At 41.7% G+C, this 15,917-nt stretch overlaps 1 protein-coding gene across 2 annotated transcripts in view; it reads left to right on the forward strand.

Annotated features, from left to right (window-relative positions):
- Positions 1–737: 737 nt before the first annotated feature.
- The window catches only part of TAFA1 (TAFA chemokine like family member 1), a 219,641-nt gene continuing 204,461 nt past the window's right edge, over positions 738–15,917 (forward strand). For both annotated transcript variants that reach the window (XM_058845354.1, XM_058845355.1), the window contains exons 1-2: positions 738–835; positions 2,927–3,047. In XM_058845354.1, coding sequence (XP_058701337.1) covers positions 2,930–3,047 — 118 coding nt within the window. In that variant the 5' untranslated portion in view covers positions 738–835; positions 2,927–2,929. The remainder of the gene's footprint in view (positions 836–2,926; positions 3,048–15,917) is intronic.

Below are 15,917 nucleotides of genomic sequence, written 5' to 3' on the forward strand. Positions count from 1 at the left end.
TGGGAGCGTGTGGGAGTCTCCTGCTCTCCCGTGAGTCTCGTTCCACTTTCCCTGCAGCACCTTCCCCGTCCCCAGCCATGTGCTGCTCCCCGTGCGAGCCGGGAGCCCCGAGCCTCGAGTCCCCCTCTCCCCTGGTGAATAAGTGGCAGAACAAGGCGGGGGTACCCGTGCTGTGCCGGCGGAATTAGCGCATCCCCAGCTCTCTGCTCGGCTGCCCAGCCCCTCGCCTGCCTCCTGCCCATCCCCACCTGCCTCCCGCAGCCGGAGCTGCCGCTCCCCTGCGCCGTGCAGCCTCTGCTGCCGCTATTTAAATGCGGCTCCAGTCGCTGGCTGGGGCTGCTGGGCGAGGGCTGTGTCGCTTTAAGGCAGCAGCGATGCTCTCCCGAGCAGGGATGTGTTGAAATCGGCTCCGGTGCCTCCCTGGGCGGCCGTGCGGAGCCGGGGCTGCGCTGCCCGCACACGCCAGCTGCTCCTCGCCCTCCGCTGTCCTGCGAGCTGCAAACCGGCGCAAGATCACTTCAAAGGGCTCGCCAAGCACAAGGGGATGCTAGGAAATGATTTAAAGGTGAAAATGAGAAGGTTTCCACCCCTCAAACCTTGGCCACTTTTCTGACGGCAGTCTGAGAGCTCAGATGTCTTCTTTACTCTGGAAACAGGATTTGTAACGAAAAAGAGATTTTTTAAATTTTTTTTTTTCTACTTTTAATCCTGATAAAGAAGATTATTGGGAAGCTGTAAAAGAAATCCCTTATTGTGGTACAGATGGATTTAAAAAAGTATTAGATCTTTCCGATGAACACTACTAGAGTGCTCTGCTCTTGGTTGGATTACTCAGGTAAGGAGCGTCCTCAGGATTTAAGATTCAGAAAGCAGATCTGGAACTCACCAGATAATAAATGGAAAATATTCACTGCTGTGTTTCTATACTAATGATAAGATGATCTCTGGGTAAAACTGTGTGTGTGACAGTTTGCTGATGAATGAGTGCATGAAGAAATGTTTGTAAGGATTACCGGGTTTGAGCAAAGGTAGTTTGAAATAACGCAGTTTGAGAGAGGTTTTTATGTTTTTAAAAACCCAGAAAAAGCTGATAATAAAGCCTGAGTGGGTAAAAGTAAGTCTGCTGTCCGTGTGCTAAGAACATGATGCCTGAGGAAAGACACAGGAGCATATTTAGCAGGTTGTGGAAGTTTTGCTCTTTGACTGGGATTTTTAAAGTTCAGTTTAAATAACCTGAATACCTGAAATTCCTCTGAGTGAGACTCACCTTTCCCTTTGCCTTGTGGTATAAAAAGCACGGGAGCACCAATTATGACAAGAAGGTGTTAATTCCTGAAGACACGGGAAGCCTCCCGGGAGCTCCCTGATCTGAGGAGGTTGAATATATTTTGCAAGATAAATAGGTCTAAAAAGAGAGGAAAAAAAGTGCATAGTATACTGCAAAGCAAACAGTTGGAAATGAAATTAATTGTACACCAAGCAGTGCATCAAGCACTCAGTACAGAGAAAGGAAGAGCCTCATGCTGATCAAAATAATGTTTTGGTATTCTCTATTAATTATACTTGTCAATTTATGTGGTTCATTTCAACTAATTAGACTTAAAAAGCTTTCCAAAGACTCTGCTGCTTTCAAATCGGGGCGAAAAAAGGATTTATATGCATATATTTCATTACCACAGCATTTCACTATTTTAATATTGTTCGTCTTCCTACTGTAGAAATCCCCTGATATTGCATGCAGATTTTTTTTTTTTTTTTGTAAAGACATGATTTTTTTCCATGTGAGAGATTTAATCTTTCAAAGTCTTTCTTGCTCTGTGAAAATGATGTTCAGCTGATTGGATTATTAGATAGAGAGCAGCATCCCGTCATTGGCTGAGTGAGGAGAGTGCCTGAAGTTTGATTAATTTGGCCATCTGAAATGCAGCAGAAGGTGCTGCTAAGGGAACTGGACGATGTGTAGCGTAGCTGAGCCTTGCAAAGCTCCTGATCCTTGCAGGCAACTGAGAAAAAGCTGCTGAAGTTATCAAGTCAGAGGGAAATTCAGGCAGTTAGTACAGCATGAACACAAGTATGAAAAAACACAGTTGTCTACGCTGGATGGCCAAGTGCACCAGAAGACAAAGAAATTGCCTTTTCATTTTGAAAAGGGATTAATTTTAAAATTTTGACACAATCTGCTTTGTGAAAGCATCAAATCTTCTGTAGAATGCATCTGAAATTCAGTCTGGCCATACTCCAGTCCTTGTACATGTACAGGTCTAACAAAAGGAAGATGATTTCATCTGGGGATTAGAATATAATTCTGAGAAACAATTACTTTGTTTGGTAGACGGAAGCATGATTAATATTTAATGCTTGCAAAAGCAAAAAACCAAACAATGTACTGTTACCTTCCGGGTCAGTAACAGTCTTTTTAGTTTTGGGGATGGAGTATTTTGGCAATATGTCTTGGATATCTGAGGATGTTTTATGCCTTTCTGCAATGTGTTTAGAGCAGCTTTGATACTGTCTGGACATCATGTTGGTTTTTTCCAGCTGGTGTTGTGATTTTTTATAATTTGGTTTATATTTTTAACTCTCCTGTAAGTTGAGCTATGGATCAGTGCAAGAATATTTTCCAGCTTCTATTTATATTGTGGGTTTTTTTTAGTCCTCAGATTATTACAGTTTGATTTTTACCACTGAATTATTAAAGTTATCCAGGCTCCTGTGTTGATGTCTCTTTACCTCAGCTGTCCTTTTTGGACATGACCTTTGTTGTACAACAATTGCATCCTGCAGGGGGTAATAATAATCAAAAGACATTTAGCAAAAGGAGTGAAAAAGAAAAAAATAATATTAAAAACACTGTTGTAATGGAAGCTGACTTATTGTGTGTGCTGTAAGGCATCAGATAATAATGTGTGTCTAATATTTTGTTTAGAGAATGGCAGTGGTCTCTGCAATGTCCTGGGTCCTGTATTTGTGGATAAGTGCCTGTGCAATGCTGCTCTGTCAGGGGTCCCTCCATCACACTTTCCAGCAGCATCACCTGCACAGACCAGGTAGGACTGAGCTCAGCTCTGGGCTTGCAGGCTCTCTGCCCGTGCTCGTGTCTGTCTTGACAAATGATTGACTAATCAAAATTCTTTTTATCATTGAAGTTTTATGAGTTTCTTGCCTTTGTATTGCACAGCATCTGTTTTTTGGTGAGTCTAATGTGTGTTGTGCTTTGCCAATCCAATGTGGGGACAATCATTCTTTAATGTCATTTTCTAACAATTTCCCAGCCTAAGAATCCTGTTGTGGGTAATGGTTCAGTTTCTGAGTCCTTATTTTTCTCTCCCCTCCTCCCCATATGGTGAAGTTTTGGAATTTCTGTAGAACTTGGACTCTGTGACAGAAAACACAGCTTTGTGGAACTTTGTACTTATCTGACCCAAACTGGGTTTGGGTTTGTTCCTTAAACCACTGGCACCAAACCTCCCTCGGTCATGGGGGTGTGCTGGAGGTCAGGTGTTTGCCTTAGAGGAGTTAAAGGAGACACATTTATTCTGAGGGTCTCAAGTTTACCTCTGAAAATTAATGGGGTTGTAAAAGCGTGGCCTGGGACTGTGAATAGAGTGCAATGCCTGTAAAGGCAGAATCAATGCCACAGGTTAGCAGTGGAGAACACAGCTCACTTGGACTGCTGCATCTGCAGGGACAGCACAGCTGTGGTTTTATTGTGTTTTTATTAATAGAAATGTATCACATAACTCCTTCGACTGCTAATTGCACTTTGAAGAATGTGCTATGCTAAAAATTGAGGTGGTGGCATTTTCTAGCACAGTATTTTCATCTGCTTAAAATGGGCCAAGAATGTCACTTAACCAAATTTGAATCCAAAGAAAAGGTGGGAGAGGCTTTAAGAGTTGTAGAAATGAAAGATGGAAAGTGTTAACTCACAGTGATGAGTCATTTTACAACGTGGTAATTAATATTTTAATGGTTTTTTTAACAAATGACATCCCTTCAAACACAGATGGTCTTGACAGGTCTTTAGCAACTTTAAAACTCAAAGTTTCCCCAAGTACATTTCTTGCCCAGAGGTCACAGGTATTGGCATCGTCTTGGTTTGTTGTAATAAAACTTAAATAGAGGAATAGACCAAAATCCTTGCTTGGCCAGGTCTCAGTGCCCATGTTAGAGCATCAGATTAATCAAGGATGTTACCTTTACCCCCTGGTACTGGATATTTGAGAGTGCTTGAAGTTTGAGGGGTGAGGGACTTCTGTGGGACTTGCAGAGATTTATTATAATGCAGTTATTAGTAATGCTGCTGGTTATTTGAGTGTGTCCCTAGTGAAGGAAAGGGGAAAAAACAGCCCAGCTAAGCAGATATGTAAAAGGAAAATGTAATATCATTTTATGGAATCGGTTGAAACAAGTGACATTATGAGAAAAAATGAGGGCTGGGCAGAACCAGAGCTCTGCAACATTTGCCTAAGCTTGAAAAATCACCTTTTTTATGAAGCAAGAACAGCAAGACACTGAATGCATACCAAATGTTGGGGAAATGTGAAAAATGACAAAATCTTTCACTCAGGGATGTGCTACAGATAGAGTGAAGGTTTTACAGCTGCCTCATCACCTACTTAGAAGCAGCCAAGCTTTCCCTCCTGCGAGCCTGGCTCAGGCAGCTTCTCTGCACCCTACATGAACAAGATTGATGGTGTTCTGATCCCAGGCAGCCAATTTCAGTCTCTCAAGAAATAATCCACTACACTGACAGATGACTGGAATTTGACATGATGTTCACCTCGAATTCAGATTGTGCTGCACCTGGGAAGAACCAGCCAGTGAGTGTCCTTTAGGGAAACTCTTAAATATTTTGGACAATTTCTGCTGTCACAACAGAAAATCAAGACAGTGGTTTTTTTTATAAGGCCGTGAATTTGCAGTCTGCCAACTAAATGTGAAAGGTTGTACATAAAAGGGATGGAAATATGTTAACTAGCAAATTGAGTGATTTTAATGTATTCAACTGCAGTCCCTGAGCACACCCTATTTTTCATATTTATATTATTAGGAATGCGTAGTTTACTTTTAGTTGGAAACTGTGTAAGTAAGATTAAAATGTTCAGCCAAATAAAAGTGAATAAAAAATGGATGCAGATGAGCCAAAGCATAATTTCAGTAATTTAATATTTGGTGTATGAAATTTCAACTTACTGAATCATGACAAATAGAGCTGTAATCAATAGCATGCTCAGCATACCTTTTCCTTCAGTTTGTGATCTTCCATAGATAATGAGCTGCTCTAAAATAAGAGAATTTGAGCAGTTCATCTCCATCATGGGGCCACTTTGGTACAAGATAATTAAAAAGGCAGGTTCCACCCCATCTTGTGCTTCTCATGCTTGATGAATAGAAGAGTCTCACTGAGCACAGGAAGGTGCAGGTAAAAGATAAAATCCTCTTGGAGTGTATTTAGCATAATAAACTTGAAGCGAACACAGTGGATTAGCACAGTGAATATATCCATCTGGACCGTGGCAGTTAATCCAGTTTGAAACCCTGGAAATCAAGGGCAAAATATTAAAAGGTTAGTTTATCATCAGAGATTTCTGAGCTTGATCTTTTTTTTTTGATTTTTTTTGTTTCCTCCCTGAAACTTTCTTAAGCAAGTGTCTGAATGGGCTGCAATAGGTTTTTACACTCTGTGCAATCACAAAAGCTTAAAGCCTCTTTCCAGTGCAGTATAATTTTTCATTTTTATAATTCAGTACTACTTTATTCAGTTAGATGACTTAGCAGAAGGTATGAACCTGGAAACAAATGTGATAAACTGCCCTACATGACAATATTTGTGATTGACTGTAGCTTTATTTTCTGTGAAATGTTGACAGGTGAGCACAGGTAGGAAGGCCATAGTAAATACTGCTTGCTTATAAGATGAATGATGCTGTATTATTTGTGCCTGTTCATTAATTCCTTCTTGTCTCATTAGTGGGAAGTTTGAGTGCTGCTTTTTAGTGCCCTTAAGTATTGGTGCCTGCTCCTTTTGGCTTGGATGGGTGAGGAGGAGGAGGAGACCTGGGAGTAAACCTGCAGAACCCCATTGCAGTGTAATTCCCCTTGGGCAATACTCATGGCTTTCTGCAGGGTTTTTATGACTATATTTCATTTTCACAAAAATCATGTTAGGCAAAGGATGTGTGAAAGCATTCACAGGAAATAACTTTATGTGGAAACAAATCTCCATCTTCTTTGCAAGCTTGTCATTTCTGTGTGATTTAAGAAGAAACAGTGGTAATGGAAAGAATTCCACACTGGTTGTTTTAGTCTTTAAGATACACACAGTTGTAGGGCTGTTGAATTGGCCTGAGGGGTTAGAGTGGACATGTGATTTGCAGAGTTATCTGAGTGCCTGTGATAGTTCATTGATCATCTGATTGACAGGATTGACCCTCCCAGCAGTAGGAAGCAGATGCTGGGATTTGGTGACACAACAAGATATTAGCAAAGAACAAGATTCAAGTTAAAAAAACACAAAAAACAGCCATCACCCTTTCAATCATGTAATTCTTTGCAAAATTTTGACTTTGTTCCATGACAAGGTATTGGATCTGTCAGCTAATCATAGGTGACAGCACTGAACATGTGTTACTTGGAAGGATACAGGATTCACCTGTAAGTTTATGCAAAAGGATTAGGTACACACCAAGTTAGTCTTGTGTGCAGTGTGATGATGTAAGGCAGACACAAGCAAAAGAAAGTACCCTCTGTAGCACTGCTGACATTTGCAAATATGTTAATTAAAAATAGGCCTGTTCAGAGGAAGAAATCATGGACTGAATCAAGGCTGGAATTTTATGATGCTAAACACGAAGTACCTTTTATTGTGACAGTAGTTAATGATGTGCCTATTAAAAATCTTCTCAAGAAGTGATTCTCTGTACTACATATTATGAGATGGAAAAATCAGTCTCAAAGCAATTCTGCAGCAACTAACAAGGAACATCAACCTAAGGATGCTCTGAGCATGTTTCTCAGTAGACAGCATTTTGCAGAAACTGTAGTCTGTGGCTGTGAGCAAAAAATGTCTTAGTTCTGATCTTGGCCTTCCCACTGATTTTTTTATAGCCTTGGGGTAAACTGCATATTTTCACATTTCAAAAGGTCTTCTATTTTCATATGCCTCATATATGTGGCTATTCAGTTCAAAACAGACAGGGTTTTGAATCTAATTCCTCAGGAAAGTGTAAATAAAATGTGTCTCTACTTTGTAGAACAATTGAGATTTGGAAGGTGAGTTCAGCAGGATTTTTGCTCTTGGTGTTGACAGAAGCAAGTGTGGCACCAGGTAGTTAATATATAAAAGTTTCTATGATTAGCAAGAATTGTGTTTCATTAATCACATGGTGTGAATGCAAACTGTTGCCTTCAGTATACAATGTTCAAATTGCCAGGCAGGAACACAGCCAGCCGTGGCCATGAAAGGTGACAGCTATTGTTTCTTGCTGTGTTAATTAAAAGGAGCAAATTTTTAAGTTCTAAGGTCTGATTCCATTTTCATTTATACCAGCAAGTGCATAGGAAGCACCACAGTGCCCTGGTTTATTCACAATCAGAAAATCCTGCTCACAACGAGCCATTCCAGTCACTCACTGGAAAGATCTCCCTTGTGATACCTTTGTTATACACACCTGGCCTTCACAGGCTGCTCTTGAAAATGTGAAATTACCAACTGCTAAGTGAAGAAATCCAGGTTGTAAGTACCTACTGTGTTCCTGGTCACATACAAAATACATTTGGATGTATGTGGACACGTTTTTGTTTAGGAAGAGAAGTGATGTGACAAAATCAACACTTAAGCATGAGGTAGGGTTTCTAGCAGCATGATGGCAATGAGCTGCCTGCTGTGCTTGTGTGATGCACTTGTTTACAGCAGCAGACTTGATCAGAAGTATTGCACATTGTGATTTTGATTTTTTGATTTATTTTTTTCCTGAAAAAAATCAAACCTCTGAAACAAAACCAGCATGGCTCCAGGGCGTGCTTGCAGACAGGGTTTGCCCTGGGGGTTTTTGGGGTCTGTAAGCTGTTGCCTGAGGCACAGGGAGATAAAGGAGAAGGGATAGGTTGGCATTGCCAGGGATCTGACCAGCCAGTGGCAGGAGGAGAAGGGAAGCTGAGATCCTCACAGCTTGGTGCAGGTGGAGAGCTGTCACAGGCACACTGCTGAACACGATGCCTTGCTGCTGGAGATCCAGGGAGATGGAGCAAGCTTTGGGCAGCGGTGTTGCAGCTCGATGGACTGTGAAGAGCAGCCCAGGTGTGCAGAGGGGCCCTGAGCAGCCCACAGTGCCCAGGGAGGCTCCCAGGAGCTGCTGGAAGCATGGCTGCATTCCCTGGGAGGGTGACTTCCCCAGGATGGACCTTCCCTGGGAGGGCACCCCCTCACTGCACCCCTTGTGCCGAGCAGCAGTGCCAAGGAGCTCACAGAGGGACAGTGGGATGCTGTCAGTGCTCTGCACTCATGCTCTCTGCACTCTGCTTTAGTCCCCCAGCTCTGCCCTTCCTGCTGGCCACACTCCTGTCCCCATCCTGTGCCTCTGCAGCTCTTCCTCAGGCCTCTCTGCAGGAAGATGCTCGATGCAAAGCAAATCCCTCCTGTCATGGCAGGAGCTGCCCTGGGGAAACTGGGACCAGAGAGCTCCTCTTGCTGTTGTTGGCCCCAGCAGCATCTCCTGCTCCCACGTCTGAGCCTCCCTCTCCAAGTGCAGCCTTGGGGCCCTGGTGACTCATGCAGGGACCTTTCAGTGCACACCACTATTTGTAGCTCGCTGTGGTGGTGTTAAAGACTGGGAGAATTCATTCTGTAGTGGTTAAGTCCCAAGGAAAATTTGGCACCTACAAATATAAACCCCAAAGGCGAACTACATCGCTCTGCACTGAAGTATTTCTGCTGATAACATCAGAAGCATGCCCTTAATGATTAGCCTGCTTTAGTCCAAGGCTCATTTATATTTTAAAAAGTAATATTCAAGTGCATTGCTTCACAAGATTGATGTGTTTTCCCCTTAAGTTTGATATTATTTTATCCTGTACTGTCTATAATTTCCTTTTGAATGTTTTTCTTTCCACTCTGTGAAACCAACCTTTGCTGTGAGCAAGATTATTTTTCCTGGTGGAACTCAGCATTTTTTCACTGTTTTCAGATGCCCTGTGCAGAACAGCTTTCTCCAGCTGAACTTATTCCTTTGCATGGGAGTGATGCTGGAGCTTTCTGTTCATCGTGCCCTGGGTAGGGACCACGAGGACTGCAGCACAGTTGGAATCTAAATTTATGAGACTCAGGCAGTGATGCACAATGGGGAATCGGGGGTGTAAATTAAGCTGAATGAAGTTACAAAGCCCAAGGTTTCTGTGACTCATGTTTCTACGCTCTATTTAGATTGTTTTTTGACATCTCTCTTGCCTTCTGTATTTCTTTTGGAATAATGGTTTTCCTGTTTTCCTTCACAGTGGGTAAAGAAAACACTCCTGTCCTTCCTGAAAGGTCCCTCCAGTGACAGCAGGGTTCAGGATCACTGTTACTATCATGATAATCAATAGCTGTGTCCTACTATTCCACTGTAATCCTAATTTTGAGAAAACAGCTTGGCTTGGGAACTGAATTGATGGCAGGAATGGAAAATTTTACTGGTTTTTGGATGATGTGAAAGTGATTCCTTGAGAATCAGCAAGTGCATAAGCAATCTGTTGTCTGGGATGGGTGCCCTCAATGTGGTGCAGTGTCTCTGAGTTCCAAATAACCCAGGGAATAACCTGCTCTCCATGTGCAGCCCCCACCCAGCCACACATGCTAGGAGATTTTTGGAATTGGGCACAAATATTTCTTCCATGAACAGTTAAGTTTTATTTCTATACCACGTACCTTAACTCTTGCTAAATGAATAGGCAATTAAAAATCAGCTTAAATGGTGATCCTTGTCTCTTGATTATCAGGAGAGCTGTTGGTTCAGATTAAAGAATGCTTTTAATCCATCCTCTTGCATGATCCAAAGATCCTACTGGATTAATTTAGTTTTCTGTAGCTGACAAATCTGAAACAAGAACCCTCATTTTGAACCTACCAAAAAAACAGGGAGCAAAATATGCTGTCAATTAAACTGTGTACAAGTGAAAGTTACATCTGTGGAGAACTTGATTAAAAGCTCCTATGAATGTACATATCAGTTTGCTGGAAAGTGAGGAACCTGGGACTGTGATTTTTCTGTATTGTAAATAATGTCAGCAATCAAAGGCTCTACAGATCAGCCTGGGTGCAGGCAAGAGCCTCAGGATCTAAACTGCACATCCTGATAAAACTTTATTTTTGCTGTCCTCATTAATGCTCTCCAAAACTGCTGCTAAATATTTCTGGCAAGCAAGGCTTCAGTGCAATTGTACTGTGTTGTGCAGGATTTATTAATTATAATCTTTTCTTGCAGAGTCTATTTATATTTGATCATGACATTAATTAGTTGCCAAAACAAACTAGAGTTAATGGTGTTTAATTAAGTGGTTGAGAGCAAGCAAGGACATTTTATTTGGAAAATTGGTTTCATTGATTTATATGTTTGTTTCTTAAAAGAACATGCAGAAATGAAGGGAACTTATTGGTTAGCACCTCTTTCTTACACACTGTCCAGGAATCTCAGTAACACACTGGTGACTTTGACTGTGTTCAAGAGTATAAAAGTATCTGTAGTTCATATATTTGCCTATATAAACATATTAAAAAGTAAGTGTTCACATTCTGAATCATTCAGAACTTAAATAAAACCAAAAACCAGACAGAAATGAGATCAAATAACACTGAAACTATCATTAAGGTCGTGTTCTGAACACTGCATTTTGAAAAAAACACATTTTAGACAAGACCTTAGCTTCATTTCTGGACTGGCTAAAGGTGCTGAGGATAAGTGAGGTATGGTAAAATACACTGAAATATGATTAGATAAGTATATTCATTAAAAATGACATTATTTTATTTCCATGATATAGTAATTCCTATGCTTTCTATCATGTGTTTAAAAATTGGCTAATTTTACAGTTCAGAAACCTTTGAACATCAGCTTATTTCATGTTTTAAAGCCAAAATTGGAACTCAGTAGGAAATTCTGAGGACTTAATATTTGTGGGTTTTGTTTGTTTTTAAGAATCACTCTCCTAAGTTGAAACTTTAAAAAGTGGTTCTTTGTGACTTCTTTATTCCTGCCTTGGTATTTTTTGGGGAAAAATAATTATCTGTGTAGGTATTAACAGCTACCCAAAAGAAGCCATCATCCTGATAAAGGCATAAATCCTCTCTGGAAGCATAAATTCAGGTCAGCTTCTTTTCCAAGAGGAATCAAGACCAAAAAGTTCAAATTCAGTACCAGGGTGAACATGAAGAGGGTCTTGTGTGTTCTTCTGGTACGAGTTCTTGTTTTGGTTTAGAGCAGCACTGAAATTAAAGTGGGTCTGGTGTTATCAGAAGTTGCCCTTTTTTAATACGAGGACACATTTTTCATTAAACTGCAGAGATCTGGGGGAAAATCGTGCTTTAATCATAAGCTCTCACATCTAAGCTAACACAATTTACTGTGACTTTCATTAACACATTAAATTCCTCTACTTGGTTCCTTGCATGGAGTGCTTTCAAATTTGGGTGGTCAGCCAGCCAGAAGTCACTGCTGTGTTAAACAGAAAACCCCAAGGGATGAGTTGATGCTCACAGAGGGTTTTGAGTTTGTAATTGTTTTCAGTGTGCTGGGGCAGGATCTGACAGAGAATGACTGTGTCTAAGCCAGCTCCCACCAATATCTCTTTGTGAGGCTTTAAAATGCAGCTTTTTTTTCCCCCTCCAGGTAATTAGAAACCGTGTTTCCTCAGCTGAAATCTCAGGGCTTTCTCCATTAAGCCAGCTGCCTGGGTGGTGTTTATCCTAACCTTGTTTTGAGTTTCTCCAACAAATAGATGACTCCTTTAGTTCTAATTTAGTTTCTCTTGCTATTTCTATTATCTCTTTCTAGTTGGCAAGCAAGGAAATCAGATGTGCATCAAAGAAACCATTTGTCATGGATTAGTGCATGCAAATGCCTTGATAACAGCAGCAGACAAAAGCTGTGTGTCTGAAGGCTGACTTAGGAAGAGAAAATTAACACGGCCAAAGCAGCACTGATAGCTGTCCCTAAATGAGATTATTCAATGCCTAAGAGCAGGGCAACCCTTCTGTGCCCTCCCTTGACATTTGTGCTCTACTGAAATCTTAATACATTGGGGAAATTCACAGTGAAGCCTGTGGAGTGAAGAAGTGTCTGTGGCAGCTCCTGTCTTTCCCAGGGATATGGACACATCAGGACCTTCCCTCTATCCCTTAAATCCATCCCCAGCAGAGGTGGAGGATGGGGCTCACAGGTGGGCAAAAAGTAGAGAAAAAACATTAGTGATCCTCCAACCTTGTGTATCCCAATTTTCCCCAGCACACTGGAAGCCAGGAGAGCTGCCAGGCAGGACACAATGAATTCTGTTCAGGTTGAATGTATCCTCCTCAATGACTTCTTTGGAAATATTTTGCATTTCCTTCTTTTATGTTAATTGTTTAATGCTGATTCCTACTGTTGATAACACCACGCTGAACTGAATGAGTTGAGAGGTTATTAGATATTTATCTCATGCTTGTTATGGTTACTCCAGTTCCATGGTGAGCCTGGTTGGTCTCCTCTGAGTCCCAGGAGGGAAATTTGAGCTCTGGAGTTCCCTACCCAAAGGATGGTGGGAGGAAGAGCTGGAACTCAGCTGTAGGAAGGGGAATTTTGAGATGCCCTGACTGGGAGCAGGCTGTGGGCAATGAGCATCCAGGGCACACTGCATTTCTAACCCTCCAAAACCACCCCTGGGGCATCACCAGCCACAGAAACTGTTATTTAGTGCAAGGTCCACAATGTAGGCACATTACCAGCTGCTTTCCTGTAGGGTTTTATCTTGTTTCAATCTTTTCCCTCTCACTTTAGTTTTCCTCTCCCTTCCTCTAAATCAGTTTCCTTTGTTTTCTCTAAATCTTCCTTTATGTAAGCTCCTATGGCTCTCACTTTTGGAAGAGGCTTTCTGAATTTCCTCCTCTTAATTAATGCACATTCATGTGTTGTTTGAGCAATAAAATTCCATTTGATTTCTTCCCAGTTTGAACACCAGCTATATCTTAATAAACTGAATAGTTTCAAACAGTTCTATTTAAAAAGCATCAAAACAAAGCTATTTGATAAAAAAAACTTGAAATGTTAGAAAGAATTTCCTACTTCCTGCTACTGGTAAGATAGATGAAGTGTTTTCTAAGAAAAACTGGGAAAAATATAAATCATAACCTCATCTACCCATAGGAAAAACTATTTTTCTGTTTGATCAGAATCTTCCAGTGGGAAAGGTTTCATAGTGTTTTCTGGTGTTTACACACCCCACACGTGTTTTGATTGGCACCTTCTACAAGGAGTGTGGAATTGAGCAGTTCTTTGTACCAGTCAATCCTCTGAGGTTCAGGCTGTGCAAGTCCCCCTCTAAACCCTGCTCTTAGGTGAAATTAATTATTTCTTACGTTTCTTTCTTGTATTTCAGCCTATCAAAGGAAAAGGTGTAATCTGTAGTGTCTAGAGGTGGAAACAAGCTACAAAGTAGTATCAGATTTTTACTGAAGTCCTTCTGATGAGGATTGTGTCTTTAGTATGCTGCTGCCTAGATCTGAGGGGCTGTGCTTTTTAACAGGTGAGAAGAGATTATCCCTTAGTCCTGACAGAATCTATGAATCAAAACCTGGAGCAGAAATTCATGCAGAGCTTAAAATGCAAACCTGATTTTAAATGTAACTATAGTAAAATAATTTTCTCTGTATCATGCATTATATAAATTAGTATATTAAACTTCACATCTCTTACTCTGTGCTGTGTCCTGTCTGCTTTCCAAGTGCTTTAACGTCCAGATTTCATATAGTAGGAAAAGATATGAACAAAACTCAAGCATGCCTTTGTCAGGAGGGATTATTCCATATTTTGATAGCACATGTGTGTTGATATATTTTATATATTAGTAAAGGCCTGTCTGCACAAACCAGTCTTTGAAACAAGTCGTGATATTAAAGGCTAAAGTCCTTGAAACCTTCCTGCAGAAGAGAGAGTAAAGCAAAACAATATCCTTGTGTATAAGAGAAAGAATGTAAACCTGTGTGTGTTAGCCAGTAGTAACTTGCTCTGCCCGTGGACCCTGTAGAACCCTATAAAAGGTGTGTTAATAATAGAAATAAACTGCATTCATGTTTACTTCTGTGAAGGCTGGTGAATAGCTGGTGGGCTCTCAATACCTGTGTCTCAGAACCTCATTTGCTATAAAGGCAGCCCAGTTTTACAGGCACTCTAGCAACCACTGCCTGTTTGGGTCTTTCTCTTTGTGAGCAGCCCTGGGACAGCCTGTGCAGCATCCAGCAGTGGAACAGGCCACCAGAGGAAACAGCTCTGCCCCAGGAGCACACTGCTGGGAGCTGGGATGGAAACAAGGGAGGTTTTGTTACTCTGGCAGCTCCCAGACACCGTCCTGCAGCTGGTACCCAGAGCTCTGTCCTTGGCATGGCTTGGCAGGTGCTGCTCTGGGCTGGGTGCTGGCTCAGGGAGCCTCTCAGCTCCCTCTTTTCATGGCATCAAGTGCTTTGCTGTGAGCCAGCTTCACGCTGCCTTAAACTTCCATGGTCCTTCAGCTGTAATGGCTCAGACTGCGGCTCCAATGCCCCAGCTGAGAGCCCTCCTGTTGCTGGAGCTCAATGAACAAACAAGTTGTGCTGTGTCAGGGAATGTTTCCCTGTCCAGGAATGTTTCCCTGGCTGGGGAATGTCCAGGCTGAGCTGCAGACAGGCAGTGCCAGCTTTGCTTCGAGTGTGGAGCTTCCCACCTTCTACTCAACTGCTTCCTTAGAGAGCTGAGAAGATTGGGCTTGTCTTAGGACAGAAAGGTTTCCTCTTTAATCATGTTTCTCACTTGAAACCTACACTTCACACCTGAGTTTAGTGCCGTGCTTCCAGCCTTTCCCAGGCAGTCTAAAATGGATTCTGTATAACCTGGTGTATTTTTTTGAAATATGTCTGACTTGCAAATATTACCTGCCCACTGTTACTCAATAGTCAATTCTTGCAGGCCAGCTACAGCAACATGGAAACTTGTCAAGATAAACATCATCTTATGAAGAGGAAAAAAAAAATCAGATTTATTTTGCTATAAATGGATAAAAAACAACCCTTAATCTCTTGATTGGTTCTAAAAACACAGATTGCTCTGGGGAAAGCCCTAGAAGATGTGTTTCAAAAGCGGACTGTGCTCTGGGAATCCTGGGTGGAAAATAACCTGTGAGTGTTGTCTTGTTTGGCCCAGACAAGGGTGTGGGCACACACACACTTGTTAGGGCCAGGGAGCTGTTAAGGTTCTGCATCTCCTTCCCCACTGATGGCCATTTTTGGGCTGTGGCTGTTGAGGTTGACTGCAAAAGTTTTGCTTCTCACTTATTGGAATCTAGAAAACCTCCAGGCTGGAGAAAGCCTCTTCTTCATGATTTATCTCTGTTTTGGCAACATGAAAGCTCAGAGGATCTATAGATATTTATCAGCAATTTTGTTCCATGTCAGGGCTTTTGGTTCTTTTTGCTGTCATAGAATGAATTGGGTGTCCCACTTCACCTGTCATCCCTGGCAAGGGATCCTTTTCCAGAGGATCCTTCTCCTCTCATGCAATGGAAAGGTGACTGAGCACCAGCTGCTGCCCTCAGCCTGGCTTGCAGAAAGTATCTGGAGGCTCTCATTAGGCCTTCAGCATCAAACTAAGACTTGATTCCCTCTCTACTGATGAATTAATGTGAAAAATGCTCATTGAGTCTCTTGTGGTGATAAG

The sequence above is a fragment of the Poecile atricapillus genome, chromosome 9 (assembly GCF_030490865.1).
Source record: "Poecile atricapillus isolate bPoeAtr1 chromosome 9, bPoeAtr1.hap1, whole genome shotgun sequence".
NCBI classification, from domain to species: Eukaryota; Metazoa; Chordata; class Aves; order Passeriformes; family Paridae; genus Poecile; species Poecile atricapillus.